Source organism: Amphibalanus amphitrite, unplaced genomic scaffold, assembly GCF_019059575.1.
Source record: "Amphibalanus amphitrite isolate SeventyFive unplaced genomic scaffold, NRLGWU_Aamphi_draft 000121F_arrow, whole genome shotgun sequence".
NCBI lineage: Eukaryota > Metazoa > Arthropoda > Thecostraca > Balanomorpha > Balanidae > Amphibalanus > Amphibalanus amphitrite.
In genome coordinates this window covers 210,774-234,221 of record NW_024881616.1, presented here as the reverse complement: position 1 = coordinate 234,221, position 23,448 = coordinate 210,774, and the positions used below count along the sequence as shown (strand labels likewise).

General features: G+C 49.8%; 1 protein-coding gene across 1 annotated transcript in view; it reads left to right on the top strand.

The window, feature by feature from the left end:
• LOC122381481 (thrombospondin type-1 domain-containing protein 4-like) overlaps window positions 1–23,448 on the top strand; it is a 54,140-nt gene that overhangs the window by 24,416 nt on the left and 6,276 nt on the right. The window contains exon 6 of the mRNA XM_043365704.1: window positions 13–158. Within this exon, the coding sequence (XP_043221639.1) occupies window positions 13–158 (146 nt within the window). The remainder of the gene's footprint in view (window positions 1–12; window positions 159–23,448) is intronic.

Genomic DNA, 23,448 nt, shown 5'->3' with positions numbered 1-23,448 from the left:
CTGATCCGGCAGCCAAGCGGCCGTGCTCGCTGACCTGCGGCCCCGAGAACGCCTCGTTCTACGTCACTCTGCGGCGACGGGTCATAGACGGGACTCGCTGCAGTCCTGACGGGGGTACCGACCGGGCCGACCACGTCTGCGCCGCCGGCCACTGCAAGGTCAGTCACTGACACACACACTCTCTCCCCCCCCTCTCTCTCTTTCTCTCTCTCTCTCTCTCTCTCTCTCTCTCTCTCTCTCTCTCTCTCTCTCTCTCTCTCTCTCTCTCTCTCTCTCTCTCTCTCTCTCTCTCTTCCCTACACCCCTCCCTCCATCCGACCGTTCTTCTAACAGCCCCACACACCTCTCTCCGTGTTTCTTTCATCCATTGTTCCTACTCCGCTCCGCTTTACACCTCTTCTCTGTTTGCGTCTTTTGTGTGGGCCCGCCTCTATTTTCGCTGCGCACGGTGGTCGTTTACGCCAGCCAGTCCGTGCCGAGGACAGCGGACGGTTTTCGTGGCCCATGAGTCGGCCGCAGCGCACACAAATCAGCCGCGGTGGCGAATTCCGCGCCTGTTTGGCCGGCCGGGCTCGCGGGCGGCGGTTTACGGCCGACTCTTTGGCAGCCGGCGGCGGCCGACCGTGAGCGCCTGTTGGCAGCTGATCGTCAGCCGACGTCAGCAGCTCCTGAACACGACCGCCGACGCCGGAAGCGGGATTAGCGCGGCAGGGATGGGATGGACTCGCTGGAAGGGGAGGGGGGCTGATGGGTGGGGGGAGATGTGACGGGTAAATTAGTCAACTGAGGTAAGGGGAGTGGGAAAAAGAGACATGAGCCGCCGCGACAGCTGCTCACAGGATCATAGCCCACGATTGGATCTACCAGTTCATTTCTTGTTCTTCGGTACCTGTTCGTGATCTTTGGTGATGTCGGTATAAGTTTCCTGATATTTTGCGGTTTCATAACATGTTTCGTGAAGCTCCGATAGGGTTGGTATTTCTCTGCGGTGCCCGTTATGCAGTCGTGGTATTTCCTGATGTTTCGTGGTGTGTGTCTCCAGATGTTCGACGCCACTAGACGGTGTTCCGTGGTGCTCCATGATGTTCCCTCACGGCTCGTGATGTCCATCCGTGACCGTGGCGTCCCGATGAGATCTCCCAACTCCGTGACCCGCTGCTCGTGGCCGGCCCGTTGCTCCGTTCGTGATCAGACACATAAGTGTGGTCGTGATGGGGCATCAGGCGTTGGCTGAACCGTTCTCCGTACCTTGTGGCGCAGCCTCGTGATGCAACCCATTCTGAGAGCTATCGATCGTGATCCAGATCACTCTGGCCCTGTCGCACAAACCAGTTTCTGTTTCATGAGGCTCTTAGCACTCTAAACGTGCTTTACCCCAATCTGTAATCATGGGAGCTCCTCCAGGTCGCTAAGTTCTAAAGCTTTTACAGTTTGAGACACAGCCTGTTATTTTCCCGAACCCTACCCGCACCCACTCATCAATGGTTTCCATTTTCATATAAAGCATAAACTTTTAGGTATAGCCTAGTTTGAACTTCGACTGGTTTGGGATTGTAACTCAAAAGCTGAAAAAAGTATGTTAAGAGATAGGTAGTTGTACCTAAACCAAACTTCGTCCTTTCTTTAGTTCCATTAGGCTTTATGCCTCCTACTGGAACTGATAGACTTCTAACGCGTTTTCTGTCTCAACTCAGCCCCAAATCAACACCGTTTGTATGACATTTTTATCTGCCAACATGTAGGCGATCGTGCTCACATGTCTCTGGTTATATCGTGCTAAGCGTGCCCTTACTTTTTTCTTACTTTTTTTTTACTTAGCTTTCGTGTCCTTACCCTTCGCGCTAATTGGCCTACCGTCTTTCCGTCACCTGGCATCTCGTCACCCTCTCCCGTCCCCCGTCCACGCCTCCGCCAATCGCCGCCGGCTCCTTGGGGTCACGGTCGGTGGGTGCGACAGACAGGGGAGGGCGGGGTCCGCCCGACACCAATCACACTGAATGTGGCAGCACGCACTGGTGCCGTCGGCCACAGGCCTGCCGGAGGGCAGGGCCGGGCTCGGCTGAGACGTCAGACCGAGCACGCAGAGGGACTAAGTGCGCCAGTGCCAACGTGCAGTCTGGCGCCAGAATATGCTCGAAAGCATGAGGACATTTGCGAAGCGATTTATGTTTCCAGTGGTCTCTGTTGCGTCCACTTATTTGAAATCGATGGCGTTAGTCTCAACTCAGGTGAGCTTGACGGGCAGTGTGCCGTGACACACCAGACTAGTCGCACTGTCCTTCGGTATGGGCTTCGCTGGCGACACCGGCCCTTCCTTACCCGATCCATCATACCGGACACAGGGCGAGAGAAAGGTACCGCTGCAACAAGGCCCGCCGTCCGCTGGGCGTCCTCTCCGCGCCGGGTTCGGCTCGCCCGCGTCACATATGGCGCGGCGTCGACAGTGGTGCAGTGTCGTCTGGAAGGCCGTGACAGATGTGTGGAGTCGTCCGCCGGCACCCCGTGGTGTGGTCAGCGACACGTCTGCGAGACAATGGAACGGTCAAGGAGGTCAAATACGGGTCAGGGAGGCCACACGAGGCCATGGGACTGGCTGCTGAGCCGTTACAGAGGGACAAAGTTCCGATTATCACCAAATATCCATTGTCGGCACTCGGCAAGCTGAAGAGTTCCCGGACGTCCTACCCGTTTGGCTCGGGAAATTTGGTGAGACACGCGCCACGAAATGACGGCCGATCTAAAGACCTCTTACCTGGTTGGCTGAACAATCAACACCGTTCTCGTACCGTAAATTCTGTCCCCAATTCCAAATGAGCACCTTGACTGCTAGGACGTAGGCGGCAGACAGACTGTGTTGGCTGTCCTCAAAGCCGACCACGTCCTCCTTACTTTACCTTCAGTCATTCCGCCAGGCATACATGAATTGCAGCCAGCACTGCTACAGTGCGCCTGATTTTCCTCACACGTGAACCCGCACCGCGTTCGGTTCATCTGGACGCACATGAGCTAATTGTGGCCCGTGCGCTGCGCGGCGCCGCCCCGGACGGTGTCCTGTTACTGGCAAACTGGTGTCATGTGCCGGGGGACCGACGGACCGACCAGTGACCTGCCTCGGCGGGAGAGGGGGCGTGGTCGCTCGCTATAGGACGGCGGGTATGGGTCAGGGGAGATTGGTTTGGGAGGGATACGGCTGTCACCAAACTTCCCGGCGTAGCAGTTTCTTTGGACGGGACGGATACATGAGCTAGGTGAAATCAAGCCGAGTTTTCATCACTGAAAAGAGAATACTGTAACTAACTATGTATAAAGGCTGAACTTTACATAGCATTACCATAAGATGTTAACCGCCGAATCCAAATTGCCTGAACAGTTAACTCACCAAAGTCCGTTCCGTGGTCTGTTACTTGATGTTAGGTTTGCAGCATGCGCATTGGATTGTTTCTGTAAGACCGATCAGCCTCGCGAATCTTCTCCCGACGTGCGTCAGCCTGAGTGAAGACTGAAAATCATTCACTCTGTGCTGCTGTATTATGAAGACGTACATGACGCAAAACGAGCTATGTGCAATGTGCATGTTTTCCAGTATGGTCGCTACTCGCCATGACCGCACTATATTTTAACTTGGCAGTCATGTTGATCGAATGATTAGGCATGCGCGTACTGACTGTCGCAACTGAATGCTCATTCACATTTTTCCTTTTGAAAAGGGAATGGATTACTACGACGAAATCGGCTGAGCGTGACGCTTACAGGCAGTGTAACAATCGCTTCATTTTTGCTGTCGACCAGGGTTGTATACGACTCAATCAATAGCAATCAATTCAATCACGACAAATTTGGGAAACCAATCAAATCAATCAAGTCAGAGCAGTTTTCGGGAATTGATTCAATCGACTCAAACGCGACAATGAAAGGAATCAATCAACTCAATCAAACGACTCAAACCAAGATATACATTAGGTTTTTTGCCCCACCAACTTGGAAAAGTGTCCATAGCAGTCTGGTGTACCTACCTACCTACCTACCTACAGAAGAAACATAAAAATATTGTCATTTAAAATTATAAATTGCCATGCCATTCAAAGTTTCTATGTAATAAGGAAGTATGGAAGGAGTGATGGACAGGTGGATCATGATATTGAGGTTCAATGGGTAGAATTGGAGCAGAAGTTTCATTTAATGGGTGCAAAATAACCCAGTAGTTGACTTCAACAAACGCCCCTTAACCCAAATCACCACCTTTCACCTAAAAGTTGTCAATTTAATTTTGGCCATATTCCAGCTAAGTCATCAGGCCATCTACCCCATGTAAAGCCCCCGTCTGTCTCTTATGTGAGTTATGCGGAGCTCTTCTGAATTGAACCCTGAACATAATGAACCTAGCTAGGTTACATGCCACACTGACAGCATATGAAAGCGTTGAAAATGTGCTACAAATTTGACAACTTCATTAGGTATGCTTTATGAAGACAGCAGGAAAGCAGGTAGGTACCTACTTACCTGCCTAGATGTGTCACTGGCTACCAACAGTACCAACGAAGGTAGATAGCCGATAGGTTATATGTGAAGAATTCAAAACATTGTATTGCAATACAATTTGAAACTGTTAGGACTGGGGGATAGGGATGAGCATTAAAAATATATTTAAAAGGAAATGGAAAGGACAGGGACTCTGGAACCACAGGAAAAGCTAAGGACAAAGGAAGAAGAGCAAGGGAAATTAAAACGCGAAAACGGCACGGGGTGCGACTGCGAAAAAACAAAGAAAACGTTTTGCCAATAAGTATGCTAAGCTTTTATAAATCCTTATTCTACGTCTTTTGATTTTTTGGTAAGATGACGTCATTGATTATCATGTAGTATGGTAGATCATCATAAAATAATTCGGTTGTACAACACCAATTTCGTTTTAATTATTATTTCATTTGAACTAAAACCACTTAATAATATTCGGTAAAATATTTTAAGGAAAATGAAATATATTAAATATGTTATGCCTAGTAGTGGTGTCAATCGGTTACCGAAAAAATCGGTTACCGAAAAGATGTGCTGACCGATTCGGTAATCGGTCGGTCAGGCCCCCCAAATATCGGACATTTTCGGTCACCCTGTCAGTAAACCCATTTTCAAAAAGAGAAAGCATTCCATTTTTACCTAGTTAAATGCAATGTACCCTTAGCCAATTTACCATGTAATCTACCCTTAGCAATGTAACTTCTACCACAAAAAATGTATTTTGCAGTGGCTAAGAATTGACTGAACTTGGACTGAAATGCTATTTCCCATTATTTTCCATCAGAATTTACCAAATTATTTAATTTGGGGTTAAAATAATAGCAACTAGAATTTCGGTCAAATTTCGGTCAAATTTTGGCTTGGGATGTTATCGGTCGGTATTCGGTCGGGAATGTTTCCCAAAATTCAGTTTCGGTCGGTATCGGTCAGCCATTTTTTGGAAAATGACACCACTATTGCCTAGGCTCTCAGGAGAAAAGGATCAACAAACGTTCTGCTGCAAATTAATTAATGCAGCAAATTAGCTATTAATGTAAACGTAATTAGCGAGACGAAAACGGCGCTTTTGTTTCAGTTATTTTTGTAGGGTTTTCAGATATTTATAGAGTTCAGTGTTGGTTCAGTGGGTTGTTTTTGAGGAGATGTGGAGATGTGAATTATTAATTAATCACACTTTATTAGTATATAGGGCCTTGCACTTTATCATCTGGATTAAAAAAAAGTTTCCTGCTGAGTGCAGAAAGGTAGGTAGGTGCATCGCCAGGTTCTATCACAGGATTGGAGCAGTTATTGCAGTTAAAAGTCAAAGTTGGCCGTTCATGTTTAGGCCCTGTTCTTTATTTGGCAATCTACCCCATATTGCAGTTGTGATGACAAGCAGTTTTCAGTGTAGTTTTGTGATCTTTGATGTCATCAATTGGTGTCATTATTTTTCGTCAACTAAAACTTATTTCAACTGTCCATTCAATCGACTCAATCATACGAGTCACTCTAATTTTCGGGAATCAAATCAGTCAACCAGTCGCTAAAGTCAAACGAGTCAGTCAACCAGTCATCTCGAAAAGTCAATCGACTCAATCCAATCAACTCAAAATACGCGTTGAATCAAATCAATCAATTCAATCGACTTGATTGGTATACAACCCTGCTGTCGACATGTCTGCTGGTTTTGAGATGTGGCCCCTGCTGACTACAATAGCCACAATAGGTGAAGTAGCTATGAATTCCTTGATTGACGGCAGCGATCTGATGAGAGGCCTCCATAAATCCAAACCTTGTGCAAAATCCATCGAAGTAAGCGAGGCTTGCAATTTGTTCGCCGTCCAATCAATGCTCGTTAGAGCATTCCAGCCATTTTCCTGCTGATAGCGTATCACCGCTAAAGACAGGTTTTCACGCGCATTAGTAGTGACTTCTGGCTCATCGAAGACTTTGTACTTACATGAGATGCTAAGTGGCCTTTGTTGGAGCGGAACATACGTCTCTGTCCGATCACCTGCGAAGTCAATTCATTTGATGGCGACTGTTGCCGACAGTTTTTGTTATCTTAACTTTGCAGCCCATTTTCCGTAACGACTACATGCGTTTGTAATGTTTCACGACTCACGACCTAATGTGAGTCGTGCCTCTTGCTCCATCATTGAAACTTTCAGCAACCATTTCAGCAAATGGGCCGACGATGTAAGGTTCGTGTTCGCATTTGCTGGTTCCGGCGGATTATCCCTGGTTTTTGTGCGATGCTTATAGGTTTAAGATTATGCTGCAGGTGCAGGCTTGCTTCTTATCGGAAACGTGCAAAATTGACGGATTCGACAGGACGTCGGTTGACAGGTCTGCGTTTACAGGAAGACCGATAATCGATCAACAAATGCATCAATAACGATCAGATTTGAAAGAGCCTTGTTCAGCTAAGTGGTTTTCAGGATTGCGTCGCTAGTCACAAATTGATTGAACATGCGACTTTTGTTCAGGATGAACGTTATGTTGGCAATGCGTACTTTTACTGCTGGACAACATATCGCAACTGCTTGCATCAAAGAGGCTGGCCGCCTGTAGACAATAGAGTGTCACGATGGTATGGAATAAAATGCTGAACAAACACAACATTATTTAAATGTTACAGCTTATAATTAAAATATCATGATAGAGTTGACGAGAACGTTTTTTTTTTTTCGACGGGTGAAATCCTTGACGCTCGGTTCATGTGGAGGTAGAATTTTTTTATTCAGTCCATAATGCATTATCCTCAAAAGAAATGGGATGCGATTTGAACAGCACTGGCAGTTTATACCTACAATGCTGACCGCTCATGGCAGCCAGTGAAGGCCAACCACGGTTTTATCTTAACGTGCGAAATTCGTGAGATTCTCTCTGACATAAGAAGTAAATGCCTATTGCCTACATACAAATTACACATCACTGATAGATTTTTCACACATTGTGTCTCGCCGTGTCATTTACACCACAATAGTTATTAATGTACTTAATTATTTATTATTATATATTTTTGTCCGAAATTCAGCGACATGGCATAATGCAGTACCGTCGATTAGTTGATGTGCTTTCATGCCCTGGATACGCACATTTTTTTTTTAATTGGCTGTTTTTTTGTTGGGAAGTGGTAATTTCCGGGGAGCTTCGTAAGCTCTCCCGTGGCGTCAGAAACCTACAAATACATCTTACTAACGCAATAAATCGACTCGCCGACCAGTCGCGAACTTACGCCGCTCTTACACTTGGCAGCCGTCAGCCTGGCACCAGATATTACATGCCGTTGATCGACCACTTACAGTTACGACCCTTAACGTTATGATGTCGTTATGCCGTTACACGGCTATGACGCTTGGATGCTCCTCGTGCAGTGAGCACTACCGTAGGCTGAATGTGGGAGCTGCATTTGGGGCAGCCTATACGTGGTTATATATAAGTACTGGTCAGCTCTGCTGGTTTGGAGATTGACGAGACGGCCGGTAAAAAGAAAGATGCCGTACATTGTGAGCCGGGCTACTTTGATATATCGCCCGCCGTGGGCAGGGTGTCGAGGTCGAGGTGTCTGGGGCTCGGGTGTGTCACCGCGGAGTCGTCTGAGTGCCGGCCGCTGCGCCAGTCTCCTTCTCAGCCCGGCCGGCAGGGCTCCACTAGATGACACGCTTGTTACGATCTCGGGTGACGTCGTTGGTTGTTGGGTCTCGTCCAGAGCCGACACCCTCCCCCTCCCCCACCTGGAGCCCCCTCTCACCCGGCCAACCGACAGACTAAATCGGCGCTACCCCGACCTCCCGGCAGCGCCCTGCCGCCACCACCTCTCCTTGCCTGTCCGCACATAAACTAGCTGCCATCGCGGCGGGTCATATAATATTTGACAGCGTCTGAATGGCGCGTTTGTCTGCGGTGGCGGGCGCTGAAAGACGGCGCCGGCGGCGGCGGCCGACAGCCGCTGTGTCCGCCGCCGCCGGCGCTGACAGAGGACGAGTTACGAGGTGGGACAGTGGTGACGGACACCTGCTGTTCGGCGCCTCATTGAGAGCCGGCGGCCACCCAGGCGGGCTCCCCTCCCCTTGCAAACTCATGGGCAGAGTTCCGGACGAAGCGGTCGGAGGTGGCGAGTGGCGACATCTCTACCTGGTGAGCAGAGGGCTGAAGCTTTAGTTGGGGAACGGACTGACGGTGGCAGCACTGGGTCGTCGGTCTCCGGACCTTGTTGAGTTTCGGAATCTCTTGAGTCCTCCGAGCCCGCTGTGAGGTCCTCTCCGACCGCCGACGGGAGAGCGGCCCAGACATTCAAGCGAATCTTGAGAGTCTGGTGGGTAGCCGGACACGGGATGGACCATCTGAGGCCATTTTAAGGTCATTTCAGGTCATTTTAATCACCTAAATCTTCGGTATGCCCTGCAAACTGTGGAGTGGGCAGTGGGCACCCTTCTACTTCGATGTAGTCAACAGGCAGGTATGTCGAAGCACTTATGAGGCGTTGATAAAAATGCAATTTGTGGGTGATCGTAAGCGTCGTTCATTACACCAATTACCCAAGCCTTACACCATACATTATTGGTACAGCATATATTTAACTTTAATAGTTGTAAGGAGCATTTAATTTTGCTCAATGTCGCTAGCCTCTCATCTCATCCGCAGCATTGTCGGATCTCCTGGACAGAAACTGGCCCTTGCAGCGCAGCCAAATGCGCCGGCACTCTTGCTGACATGCTACAGTTGGCTCAAATCGCCTCCATATTTCACATCCCCTCATTCTCCTATTTGTAATTCACGCCAACAGTTGCGCGGTGGCCGGACATGGGCGTCCTATCAGAGCGTCATAAATTCGGCCGTATATCTCGGCTAGTTTTGGCTCGGCGGCGTCTGCTGCTGGAGGCATTTCCGGCCGGCGCTGGCCCGTCAGACGGGCGCCATTCCGCTCGACCCCGGCCAATCGCCACTCATTCATTACTGGCCGGTTATAGAAGGCGCAGGGCGTGGGTGAGAGTTAAGGGGTGAGATTGGAGGTGAGAGGTGAGGGGACAGATTAGAGGCTCATGGACGATCCTCTCAGGGTGCATTCGTCAATGTGGGCGGTAACCAAGCAGGGAAGTCTATTGTCAGCTTTCGGGATCGGCTTCCCTTGAACTGAGTTTCTGACGTCACCGACTAAGCCGACTTGCATAGGTGATCGGACCAACAGTGATCCATGCGCCGCCTTTACCCCTCCCTGTCCCCTCCGCCAGAGTGAGTCGGCCGTGCACAAACCCCACCTCTGGCGCCAGTATAACAATGGAACATGATGGCCCAACTGTCTGCACGGAACTGACCTGAGCTCCTGACTGCCAAACATAGTCTGAATGACAGACTGGCAGTCTGACAGACTGCCGAACATAGTCTGACGGGCTGGTGCCGCCGTGACTGATGATACCGTCCCAAAGATTAACCACCGCCGCCGCCGCTGGTCTGCAGGGAGCGGTCAGCCGCCGAATTTGGTAGTGTCAGGGACACGCTCCATTGACACTCTTAGCTGCGATTGATGGTGCTACATGGAGTGCAATTTCGGTCCGGGAAAGGGCAGCGATGAGTGAGCATACGCCATCAATGTCATGGTTTTTATCGGTATGCTGTTACGTAGTCGGTGTATCCTAAAGCACAGCAAGAATCCCGAATGCTTATGGATTGTTGTACTATTTCAAACATAGATAGGTTAGGGGGACAATACAAACCACATGATTATCTTTTTTTGTATTCCTCGTCTCGATAAACGATTTTATTTGCACATCAATAGTCATGAATGTGTTCCGGTCAAGACCTTTCCATTCCCGTGCGTTCCCTCTTTGGAAGTGTCTCTGTTCACTAACATCAGCCCACCCACTTTGTGTGTCGCCCTGGCCCCTATCGTGTCCATATTCGCACTGTCTGCTGCAGTTACAGTTTTATATCGCATCATGGCGATCAGAGAGGGGCCTTTCCAAGGGACCGTGAATGGCGCTCACATGCTGCTGCTGTGTGACGATCGACAATGATTCATCCCCAACCATAAGATAGGCCGTCATATGACAGAAGGGATTGGTAAAAGAGAAATAGAGCTTGGAGTCATTTATATTCCGTCAGATAGTAGGCAGAACTTACCTAACGATAGCACACCAGCTCACGCTGTAAAACCATATGGAGTTGATAATGGTATTATTTTATATATAAATAATAATGTAGGGGAAAGTGGGTGTATTGCGCCCTCCTAACCAATTGCGTCCACCCACATTCCCACGAATTCAATGGCATGTTCAGCATTTTGTTTTCAAAAACATTATTTTCACCACTGGATAGTTCCTTTTATGGCCCAAGCTCTCCGATGAAGCCAATCAGCAAGGCTCATTACGCCATCGAAGATATTACGGCGCTTTCTTAACTTTTTTGCAGCATTTTGAACCGTTGGCTATAAAAATAGGCGATACTTGTGTGATTTTGAGAGTGATATTTGGAAAGAAAAGTCCTTTTTTCATTATATTTCACTGAAACAGTAAACATCCTTTAGCATCTTTATGGTAACTTCTAAACTTTTATTAAAAAGTACCTCAATTTTAATTGCGCCCATGGCAATTGCGCCAGGGGGGCGCAAATAGAATAATGGTGTAGCTATTGTATCACGACAGTATGAATGCATCATGAACTGATTGCAATAAAGAAGGAGTTTTATGTCAGGCAGGGGAGCAACCCGCCATTGTCAGTCCAAAAATTATTTCTCTCATCGAACTTATAATGTAGCTACCATTTGGGCTATGAACGTGCGGTGTAATTGACAAAATACGGCATTTTTAACATGGACACAGGCGTGAGAGGTGACAGCTATGATACAAAGTAAAAACTGATGTCAAAAAAGTTGTAGAAGCAATAAAAAATATTAATTTTGAGAGAAACGATTGAAAATATAACCGTCTAGGCGCATACGTTCATATATATCTAGTCGGTTACATCAAACGTTTTCGTTCCACTTCAGAAGCATACCGGACACAAGTAAAGTTATTTACCTGCGCAAAAAAACATCGCAATTTATATCTACATTTATTATGTATCGAGCTTGATTCACATAATACATGTTCAAGTAAGCCACAATGACATAGAATGCCGGAGTGTATGCATTCCGTCTCCTTTGCTTAGCCATGTTAAAGGATAGGGCGCAATTGGATTCTAATTGCGCCATCCCCCTGGCGCAATTTACAGCAGTTGTTGGTAAATGCGCCCTTTTGCATGTTTCTGAAAAAGCAGCTGTCAGAAGCAAACGAAACATTCTTAATTGATCGGGAGGCCCTTAAATCGTAGCCAATGAGTTCCTCTTTAAAATGGTTACCAGTGCATGCTTACATCTCCAGTGGTTTTCTTACAATTAGCGTTTTTTCTTAAGGTGGCGCAATTCACCCTCCTTCCCCTAACTTGTTCGGTAGGTATGTTCCGGAGGGATCATTTAGGTATACCCGGTATCACAACTGCCAGATTGCCCTGTGAATTGATTTTCATGACAATATCGTCAGTTTTGTTTCCTAAAAACATTTAATTGGACCTTTTTGCCAGTGTATGTAACAGTCCCATAGAATCTCAGATCCGGCTATTGGCGTCTCGTCTCACGTTCCATCTATCATCTTCCATCTCTCTGATCCGGTCCGTGACTCTTCCCCCTCCCCCCGCTCCGGTGGCACCCTCCTAAAGGTCACCGACGCGCCGTCAAAGGTCGCGGTGACGGGCGCGCATCCGTGTCCGATTTGGACACAACCTCGTCGGCACGGCCGCCGGCGACTGCGATGCTCAGGCGCCACTAGCACCAGGCGTGGTTCGTGCGGCGGCCGACAGATGTCAGCACGGGAGCCGTCGGGTCGGAGGCAGGTCGTTGCGACGTTTCCATGATTCGGCGGTCGTCGGGCGGCGCGGGACGTGCTCAGGACGTGTTCCAGTCGTGCTCCGGTCGTGCTCTGATCCTCCTGCGCTGTGCCGGTGCTGTGCTCAAGCCTTGAACTCGTAATACGGCGAGAACTCCCAACTAGCAGACTTCTCTTCTGGCGGTCGTCCACGGTCCGTCCTCACATTTATCACTCGTGACTTTTGGTCCACGTGTGGTCTCTTGACACTCTGAGGTCATCTGTTTACACCCAGCTACTGTCTGTGACCCGGTGGCCAGACCTGTGACCTCGGCGGCTGGTCAGTGATCCGCTCATGGCGAGCAGCATGTGAGGAGAAGACTCGTGAGACACCCATCGAGCCGACATGGCATTCGGAGTGATTGGAACCGTGCTGCTGCTGCAGCTGCTCACGGTGAGTAAGACGAGCCCGCCCCAAGTCCTCTCTATTGGAGAAGGGTATCAACTAAAGTGGTTAGGTAAAAACAAGGTGTATGAATTTCTTTGGTTGGGCGGGTGTGGATGGATCTGTTCATGGTCAAAGGTTACATAATAAACAGTCGTGTAAAATAAAATCCAATAGTTTTTTATTATTGATGTTTTTCAATTCGTCAATTGTTTTCAAATTTCAATACAACATCTTGTTGACTGTAGACAGCTACCTTATGCCTGTTGGCACGTTAAGTAGCTTCAAAGCGCATCAATCTAAATATTTTCCTCTGTATCCGTGCGGTGGTCATGAACTTCGCATTGGTATTCCGCACGCTGCCCTTTGGATGACAAACGGACCTGGATGTCACCAGCACAGCTCCGAAAGGCTTGTCTGCAATAGCTTTTATTGTCTGCAGCGACTGGCAGTTCCGTCTCCAAATCGATTTATGCCGTGTTGAGCGGTCGGCGAGGCTCTGACTGACTAAATGTCCAGTAGCCGACTGACAATCAGCTCAGGGTCTGCAGGGGGTGAATTGTTTACGTTAGTTTCAACATGATCCAGATGATCGCGACATTCATGCTAACAGCTCATCCGGGGTGACGGAAGTGCCCATTTTACCCAAAAAATTATGCGCTGAATGCTGATGACTGATCAATGATCATCGCTCAGATTTTGCCCAACACCGACCTCACATTTGTGTTATGCTTGTACCTAAATGTACTTGGTGTCTGTGCTGCCATTTAGGCTCGAGGCTGGTTCCGTTTTCCATCTCATTTGATAATATCCGCTGTGACATTGCACGCTATCATCTGTGATGGAAAAGCACCTACACCTCGTCATTAGTATTCAGCCTTCTTCTGTCATGTTTAACCATTAACAAAAATCACATGCCACTCGCAGCACTGCTGACTGCTAAAATCCGGGAATATGAAATTAATGCGACAGGTTTTTGTATGGACTGACCAGTGACCATGGTGTTTGTCGATTGGTGGTTGTCCACAAACTACAGTGAGCCTGATTTAATGATTAAGATCCGACATTGCTGCATTGTTTTGGTCACGAAACTCGTTTATTTGATGATAAAATTGATTTATCTCATTAGATACTGTAAGTACCATGCGATGTCACGGCTCGGAAATACAGAGTGCTGAATCGGTAGCCGCTGACTGCGAGCTATACCTAAAAAGTGCAGCCATTCAATTACTCACGACAGTAACAGCAGGCATCTGTCAAATCGTGCCTGGCATGACGATAGCGAGAGGAGGCGTTGATAAGTCGACACTGGTTAGGCCAAACCTGCACCGGGGGCCACTGTAGCATGGCTGGCCAGGACAACGGACGCCTCTAGGTGTTCGTTTTGACTCGTCTGGCCTATCGTCATGATGTGTCTTCCCGTCCGTCGTTACACGTTTAGCCGCCCGTAGCCTTGGCGTGGCTAGCCATTCGTTATCACGCGATTATCCATCCCTTTGGACGCGGCTAGCCACCCGTCGTGGTGCGGCTATCCGCCCGTCGTAGATTGCCTAGCCGCCAGTCGTGGCGCGTCTAGCCGCCCGTCGCTGCTCGTCTAGCCGCTCGTCCCGTCGGCGCTGTCGCCGTCACCCTTCAGCCCTATGTCAGCCGTCGGCGGACAGGAGAATGCAGGTCATCTAAATCGGCGGCCACGCCAGCGCTGGCAGTGAGCGCGGCCAGAGACGGCGCCGACCTGGAGCCGGGATCAGCAGTGACGGACGACATTGTCCCCATGACGCCCAGCCTCGCCCCGGCGCGGTCGGCTCGACCTGGCCTGGTCTGCCCGGTCGGCGCGCCCAGGCTAGGGCTGGTGTCAGCCGTAACTTTATAATCGGGTGACGGGTCCCGGATGGTCACAGCTGAGGTCAAATGGCGGTCAGTACGGGCCTGGCGGTGCTTGGGCAGGGTGTGGGTAAATTTAGCTAGATGACGCTCACAACAATTCTTATTATATCCTTCCCGCACTTCAACCAGGGATCAGAGTGATGAGGACAACTTATTCGGTGCGACTTGCCCGCCCGCCTGCAAATTTGCTGTTTGTTCAAAGATCGCAGGCTCCATCCGTTGAACATGACGTGTGGCTGAAAAATGTTGTGTCGCACATTTCCACTTGGAACTTAATTAGCCAGTTTGCCAGTTGAGTTGTATGAATGGCCGACAAATATGGCATGAGGCTGTGAACAAATGGCTAATGCCTGAGGCGTGCCATATTTCATAAAGGGGTCCGTGGGGAATCCGGTTCTGTTCCTGAGTCGTTCATGACCGTAACAGGCATTTAGAAGGGAGCCGAGAGTCCGTCCCGCCGGCTAATAATTACAGGTTGAATCAATCATAGCATTTCTCTAGCAACTCGCTAGTTTTATTTATATTACAAACTCCTGCAAGTAACCCGGAAGATGGAGTCGGCTGCGATACGATATCAGATAAGGCATGTGACGTGCGTCCTGTGTGACCTAACCAACCGTGTAACCGGCGCCTGACCTCGCGGTGACCTGACCTCCATCTCCACCGTGTGCCATTCTCCGGTGTGTCCGGGACCGCCGCCCCCGTCGGTCAGTCCCGGGAGGGTCTGAGGGCCACCGCGGGGGGCCGGTGGAGGTGGGACGGCCGTCACTCCGACACGGCATTCACTGGTGGTCCGGGGTAGTATCGGGTGTCATCTCCCGTCATTTACCCGTCACCTCCGCCTGTCATTCACCCGTTAGCTGAACCGTCACATGTCCGCTACCATGGGTCACCTGATTCCATTCAGAAGCGGTGGCGTGTCGTTGTCACTGGCGCTAGGCGACGCTGGTCAACACGTAGGAGGTGAAGAACGACTTCAGTGTCTCAGGTATTGGTCCGCTCTCTTATCCACAGGCTAATTTTACTAGACGTTGCAGGTGGCATCTTACAGGAATGACATTTACGTGTGTAGAGAGTTATATTAATAATTTAATTTTATATGCGTCCACTCATGTTTTCGCTCGTTCGTAATTCCTTCATTCATTCATTAATGTGAGCTATGCTCGGAGAGCTTCGCCATTCATTTCATAGACGCCCTTTGACCGTCACGCTTTCCGACTCACTTCTTTCACCGCACAAATGAGTCTTCCGCGCTGCCGGTTTGTATCATCTGCGGTACATCTAACACTGCTGGGCGTCGGCACTTCATTATCCCGTCCCGGCCGGTGGCGGTGTAATCGTCTGTTTACACCCAAACCATGTGTAGTGGAACATCCTGCGGAATAGGAGCGATACGGGATCCGAGAGGGGAGACCGGGGCTGGTGGGGATATCAGATCATACCTGGTGAGAATGATGGAGTTATTGAGTTATTCGTGGATAGCTGATAGGGGTGGAATTAACACTTTCACTGACCGGCGTATAAGATCGGCCAGCCGCGCAGTGGTGTTTGGGGCCGGTCGGAAATAATGAGGGCTCGATTACCACTGCATGTGGAGCAGAGAAATACTGGATAGTTGAGGGAGAGGGGTTTTGTGGGATCGACCGGACGCATACGGTGTCGGTGGCTCTGTTGTTATCCTTGATTAGAAGGCTAGCTGCAGTGCACTGCATTTATGAAAAGTTTAGTAAAAGACATAAAACCGCGTTCATGAGGTTATGATCATTATTCAAGTCAGAAGTATTCAAGTCATTATTATTCTACTTCTAAAACCATCAAAGGACAAACTTATGAAAAGTTAATCTAGTTATACGTGACCTAGTCCTTACAGGCCTAATTGCCGCCCTTCTTTCTCCTATCCACGTGCTGGCGGGGTCCTAATTAATGCGCGGGACGGTCGCAAGCTTACGTGTGAACTCACATCCCGTCCCGTCCACTGGCCTATATGTCAACCCCACGTGTCACCCCACACTCTGATTCCACGTGTCAACTGATCCAACCCGCATCTGACCTGTCAGTTTTCACGTGCCATCCCGTCAGTGTTTTACACTGGAGCACGTATTTTCATCAACACCGTCTGCCCTGTCATATTGCCGGTGCAGACATGTTGCAGAAACACTCAACAAAAGTCATCACGATAGCCATAAGGCGGCTGTTGTGGCCGTGCAGCGATACCTACATCATTCTTATTCCATGTGACGCCGAGAACCGCCGATGAATCACCAGCAGTGATGGTGATAGGCCTCCCAAGTGCCCCGGCAGTCAATAGTTCATGTAGCAATAGACTGCGCTCCTCTATAAGTGCCCGAACGTCGTCTCGTCGCGTCCTACTCGCATGCAAATCGGCTGTGCCCGTCTGTTAACACAATAGCTAGGTGAGACTGGCCCCCGTAGCGGACGACGGTTAGGGAGTCGGTGAACGTTGGGCGCTGTTCAATGTGCACCCTGTTCATGCTGCTCTGTGCGCTGTTCATTCATTGTGCACTGTTCAGTGTCCACCTTGGGTGAGGTAGGCTCTGATTGCGCGCTGGGGACTGATGTCATTCTAAGCTGGTACGCCCACACCGCATTACGTAAGCTGCAGAGAACGACATTGAGAGAGAGAGAACAGGTGGGAAGCTGTTACAACGGGTTCTGCCGGCTAACAACCCACTCCGATTGATCTCAACTATTTTCTGACTTAATCTGTTCTTATGATGTTCAGTTTTTGTTTTGTAAATTCGCTAGCTAAAAATAGCCTGGTAATTGAGCACGGTAATGTGCAATAGGCCCATGTTGATTGTTCATGGTTTATTGTCTACTGAAGTTTCACAGTGCTGCACTACCTTCTGAATAATGGCCAGTGTTGCTGTAAATTGTCGCACTTCTTGTCTCAACATTAGTGTGATAGACGATTTGAAGGTTGAAAGTTTGAAAGGTTTTCACTTACCCTTGGCAATTGCGCTGCAGTAAAATAATATTATTTTTCCTTCCCGAATTATCACCGTCTTATATTGATAAATACGTTAAGAGATGTGTTGCGACTGCCTGCCTCTTTATTTCATCCAAATCTGACACCCTACATTAATCTACCGCTGCTTATAAATGGCGGCAGCAGCGAATCAGGCAGCAATTTAGCGTTCAGATAGCTACCTATCTCGAAGGGAAACCACTGTATGTTACGATAAAGGTCTGTTTGTTTGCTTTACGATTGACATTGCATTTTTGTCTTTTTCAATTTTGGTTTGCCATATTTGGATTATGTTGGCATGCATTCAATTGTAGCACATTTTTCAACACGGCATCCTGTATTGTGTGGTCAAAGATGAGATGGTTGAAGCGACCTAGCTGTAAGCATCATCTCAGTGATATACGGTGACCAGTTGGCCGCGGTGACAAATCTGGACGGCTGCTGACTGACGCTGAGCGGTGAGCGGGTGTGACCCCCTGTTAGTACCTCCCTGACGACAGCCGGCCCATTCTGGCGCGGGTTAATTCGGCAGCGGGCTGACCTGGCAGCGAGCGACCAGCAACAACAACCCAGTCCGCATCCCCGGGCCCCTATCTCACCGGGCCTCTTTCCCCTTCGGGCCCGTCCTTCTCCGAAATCCGTTAGGATCCCCTGCCCCCTTCAGTTGGGCGTCTCTGTCCATCATTCCGGGCTCCCTGCACTCTTTCTGACCTTCCGACTGGGCTCAACGCCGTCCGGACGGCCACCGCCACGTATGTTATGATGGGTTACGCTTTCCCAGACAGCTTAGAGTCGTGAGACGATGGATCGTCTCCATCTTGCACCTGGTCGATGCTAGTCTCGTGTTTGTTGAGAGAAGGTGATGTGGTTAGAAAATCGACGAGTAATACATGCTCGTCTTTGTGGTAATAACAGCTTGGCATTTTGATATGTAAAAATTTGGAATTGGATTTCGTGCACGACATCACTTTATCGTGAAATGTTTTGTCAGTCTTTTACTGCTGCTATTTTTGTTTCAGTCGGCTATCTTGCAGCGTTGCAGTTGGCTATGCATGCTGCTGCCGGTCGTTTTGCTATCATCTTTACAATCTTGCACATTTCAGTTTCCCGCAAAAGAGTTAGCTTAATTACGCCAACTGTTCTCCCGGAGAGGGCTGCCATTTATTCGTTTGTAGCGGGCTGATAATGCCTGCTACATCTTTGTCATTGTTATCATTAGGTCAGACTGGCGGCACGAAGGCATGACTTGTGGTGTGGCATTGTATCGCCAATGTTCCGCAGTTTTGACACGTTCATCATTTACGGACATTGGAAGGCTCTCAAGTCTGCAACAATATTTACCGAGGCCGGCTGTACGGCGCTTCATAACGGTGCGGGACACGGGCTGTGCAGAAAGAACAGCGTGCCGCATTGTCCACACCTTCGGAGCTTTCTTTCCACGAAGCGGACTTCTGCAGTTGTAGCCGTGACTGAGAGTCCATTAACTTTAGGATAGGTGCTGCAAACGTGACGGAGGATAGAAAGGGTGAAAAGGTCACAGAGCCGGCCGATAATGATTCAGTGTCGATGGGAGGCCCGTGGAGACCTAATTATGCTGTCAGACGTCCTTCCACGACTCCTGCGGCAGGACATACGTGACGCCGCATGTAGAACTGATTATCGCAGCATGCCTCATTCCAATTGCTTTCCGTGTGCTCCATTGTCGTTCTTCGGTCGCTTTGTTCCATTATTTGGGTATTCATTATCTTATTTGTCCTCTTCAATTGTGGAAGACTTGCCTGCAGCGAACAGACATAGCTGCGCCATCATTTCTAGTTTTCATTGTCTCGGCATTCTGTAATTCGTCTCTTGCCGCCCTGGCGACTGATTCCACGGCACGTCTCCCGCCTCCCTCTCTGTCTGTCTGTGTCTGTCTGCCGGCCTCTCGGCGGCCACAGAGCACGTCAGGCGGGGATGGAGTGCCGACTGGTGGCGGGGTGGCGGCGCACGACCGGTCGCCAAGATCAGCAGAGACGCCGTCACCGTCCGTCCGTCGGTCTGACGCCTCCCGCGGCACGGCAGCCGAGAGACGGAGAACGGGATAACCTGCTAACTGAGCTGTGGGTGAACACTCAGCGGAACTGAAAGTTTTATTGCCTCTCTGCTTTTGGGTATTCATTGAAACACATGCATCATTGCTTACGCACAGTTGGTTCCACATTATTTTCCCAAACCTCGTCATGGCCAGTTTCCAGCGCGTCTGTTTGATGTTAGTCACCCGTGTGCCCTGCCGCCATCCGGTGCCTGTCACGTCAGCACCCCCTCGATACCCCGGCGGTGGAGCTCGCCACCGCGCGCCCACGCGGCCCAGGAGGGGTGACCGGGCGGGCGGTACCTTTTTGGGAGGCGCCGCCGAGTGTCGATGAATCACGAATGAGGTGGCGGCGACGGTGACGAGGCGTCTCGGGTGCCCCCTCACCTCTCCACCCCCGAAAGACGGCATGTCGTGAGCCATCAATCGTTGCGCCATCTCAGACTGACTGATTGTTGATACTTGCTGGATGTCGACGGATTTGTCTGGAGCCGAACTGAGTGCGCGGGCGATGGAAAGTTGGCGAGACAAAATAGACGTCTATTCAAAGTATAAAAATGGACAAAATAGACTTCTAATGCTTACCGAGACATCGATATTCATGTGAAATTATAAATATTTAGTGTTCTCAGAAGGTAGTTGCCTGGTGGGATGTCTCAAAAAGTCATTTTGAATCGTTTTCTCTGTTGTTCGCTGATCACTTCTCAGTCTTCAGTCTGCGCTGAGCGCTAAAACAGAAGATCACGAAGAGCATCCGTAGTTGATCTGCAATAAATCATCCCTACCATCATCTTGATGGAAGACGGCCGGTGTTGGCCGAGTCCGGCTGACCTCAGGAGGGGTGGGTGGGTAACGTGAGCCCGGCCCCACGTCAGTGATCCCGGAGCAGACGCCGCTTGTTTGGATTAGTCAGACCGTGAGGCGTCATTTCGTGACCCGCTCGGGAGGCTTCTCCGGCAGCTCATCCCCGCCGCTCGCGGATCTGAATTTGTCTTTCTTAGTATCTTTCTACACATTCTTGCTCTGCCTGTCATTTGTTCTTACACTTTCAACATATGCTCTCCATATCCATTTTGCTTCTCTTTCTCTCCTCTCCATCAATCACACCTCTTCTCGTCTCTCCCTCAATCTGACCCTTATTTATCCTCCTCCTCTCTCCCTCTGGCATACTCCTCTCTCTCTCTCTCTCTCTCTCTCTCTCTCTCTCTCTCTCTCTCTCTCTCTCTCTCTCCCTCCCCCTCTCTCTTTCTGTCTCTCATTCTCCCTCCTTTTTGTCCGTCTCAGACAGCACGCCGTGCCGCAACTCACTGCGCCCTGTCGCGTCGGCCGCTGTGACCATGGCTGATATATTCACGGACACATGAACCGTGGCAGGGACGTGGCGGCGCGGGCTGGGATGCGGATACGCCGCCCCCATGTATGTAAGCACTGTTGGATGCCGGCTGGAAGGGATGAGTGTCACAGGCCGCCCGCCTCGGTGACTTGTTGGCTGGCAGGAGATGCTGAATGAGATTGAGAGGTGTGGGTATACACATGGTGACAAGTTTGATGCTCGTCGAAAGCTGACCACAAGTCGGTTGTTGGTTATTTGTTTTTTAGTACAAGTTACCGTTGATGGTTATTTGTAAACCGCAGTCACACTATGGAAAATTTATGTGGCTCAACTAAACGACGGCTGGACGCTAAACATTCGTACCTGGTGATTGAACACAGCCCCTGTTCATGGCCGTGCCGTGGCCCCCTCGCTCCCGTCAATACAAGACATACGACAGTGGGATAACCCATCCACCACACGGACGGCCGGCGCCGGGTCTCTGAAAGGCCTGTTTGTTCTGAGCGCGCCCCTGACACCCGATGTATGGCCATCGTTCTGGGCCGGCGATCAGCCTCCGCGGCGCGGCGCCGAGCCGCTAAAGGAAGAGCGGTCACCCCGCTGACCAGCTGTGAGGTCACGAGACAGGAATCCGGAGCTGCTGCCCCGCGCGGGCCACACCGGAGACGTCCGGGGGCCCGTGATGGGTGCTAAGTTTGCCACGGGATTTGTGAGTCCACCTGGTCACAGCAGTTAATATAGTGCCGTAGAAAACCAGGGGAAGTATTTGTCATCCACCTTGTCAAACATGGCCAGCAGAAAGAAAATGACAGATGCTTGAGCGCTCGCCCCTGTCTGCTACAGACGCCGCGCGTTTTTCCAGGTCGCGATAATTGAGCTCTGGTCTGTGACAGGCCGCCTTGGCGCCATTTTCGACCGGTGGGCGCCGAATTGGCGGGGTCTCAGATGCGCCGTCACGCCTGTGACGGGTACGTCACGGGCTTCTCTGTGCCGTGACACGTCAGTGGCCCACCTCTGACCGTTATCCGCGGAGAACCGACCCGGTGGGGGCCCAGAAAGTCTGCATCATAACAACGCTGCAGGGAAACGGCAGGTGATATCAATCTCAAACGCCTCCTCAGCTTGATATGCGACTGTCTGAGCCCAACGGATTTATATGCATCATTTGCAGCAGCTTGAGCTGCATTACACTCACAATAATTCGCAAGTGTAATTTAACCGGCTGAGTTATAGATCAGGGCTGGAGAAATAAACATATCTAGAGAGTACAAACAAGCATCCTGATGTTCTTCGTTCATTAGTGGGGACCCTTTGCCTCATTTTGAGCTGACCAGCCCATAAATATGAACATCTTGCCGGCCGACCTGCCGTCGATATGCCGCCCAAGTGATGAGTATCTGCATGTGAGCCATAGGCGGCGGAACGGGAGGGCAACGGGGCACCGTGCCCCCCTTTGATTTTGGCATCGTAACATTAGCCCTATGGGCGTTGCATGGAAAGAATGGGACCAAAAGTCGGCGGTGCCCCCCCCCCCCCTTAATTGAAGGTGTTCCACCGCTACTGATGTGAGCAACACCTTGACAAGCATAAGTAATTGATGTCGATTAGGCTGGAAAATAAAAGTAAATTCTTCTTCCGTTTACTCCAGTGAATAGCTCACAGGCAGCTTCTCTCACCCTTGGCTGTAGGATTCCCACTCTACCGATCAAGCTAAAAAATACCTAGGATTTTTGAACGTTAATTGCTGATTGCAAAAAGTACGATACCCATCAGATTCAATTTTTGACGGATCTTGCATCCGTGCCGTTCTGCGTCTGTCTCGCAATTGACCATGTCTCAGTGAAAGCGTTGAGAACTATGGTAAACTATTTAGAAAAGAATGCCTGATCGGCAGACCCACTCAAGACTCCAATTCCGCCGCAATGTAATCAACTGGGGGCCACTCCTTACTCCTTCCCCCTATTACCCCAGTCTGGCATTTGTGCAGGACAGAGGTGACCTGACCTGCAGCTCGGTATCTGGTTACTCGCCGGGTGCTAACGAAGGGCTGGAACGGCCTCCGCACCCGCCTCCGTGCCCGGCCCGCTCTGGACACGTGCTCTGGAAATCAGAGGCGTTGACACGTGCCGACAGACGACACAGATGTAGAAATGTCACCGAGAGGCGTGATGAAAACTGAACTAGTTACTCAGCTGCTGAATTCGAGTTATCGAAAGATAGAAAGTAAAGGAGAAAGAGAAAGAGAAAGATGATTTTTTGTGTGTGTGTGTGTGCAATACTTTGTGTGTGCAATACTTTACTTTGTAAAGCAATGCATGAACGATGAATATCTTAGTCGTTGTTTTGTGATTACAACCAGTTCTATTGATTGATTGGTTCTGAGAT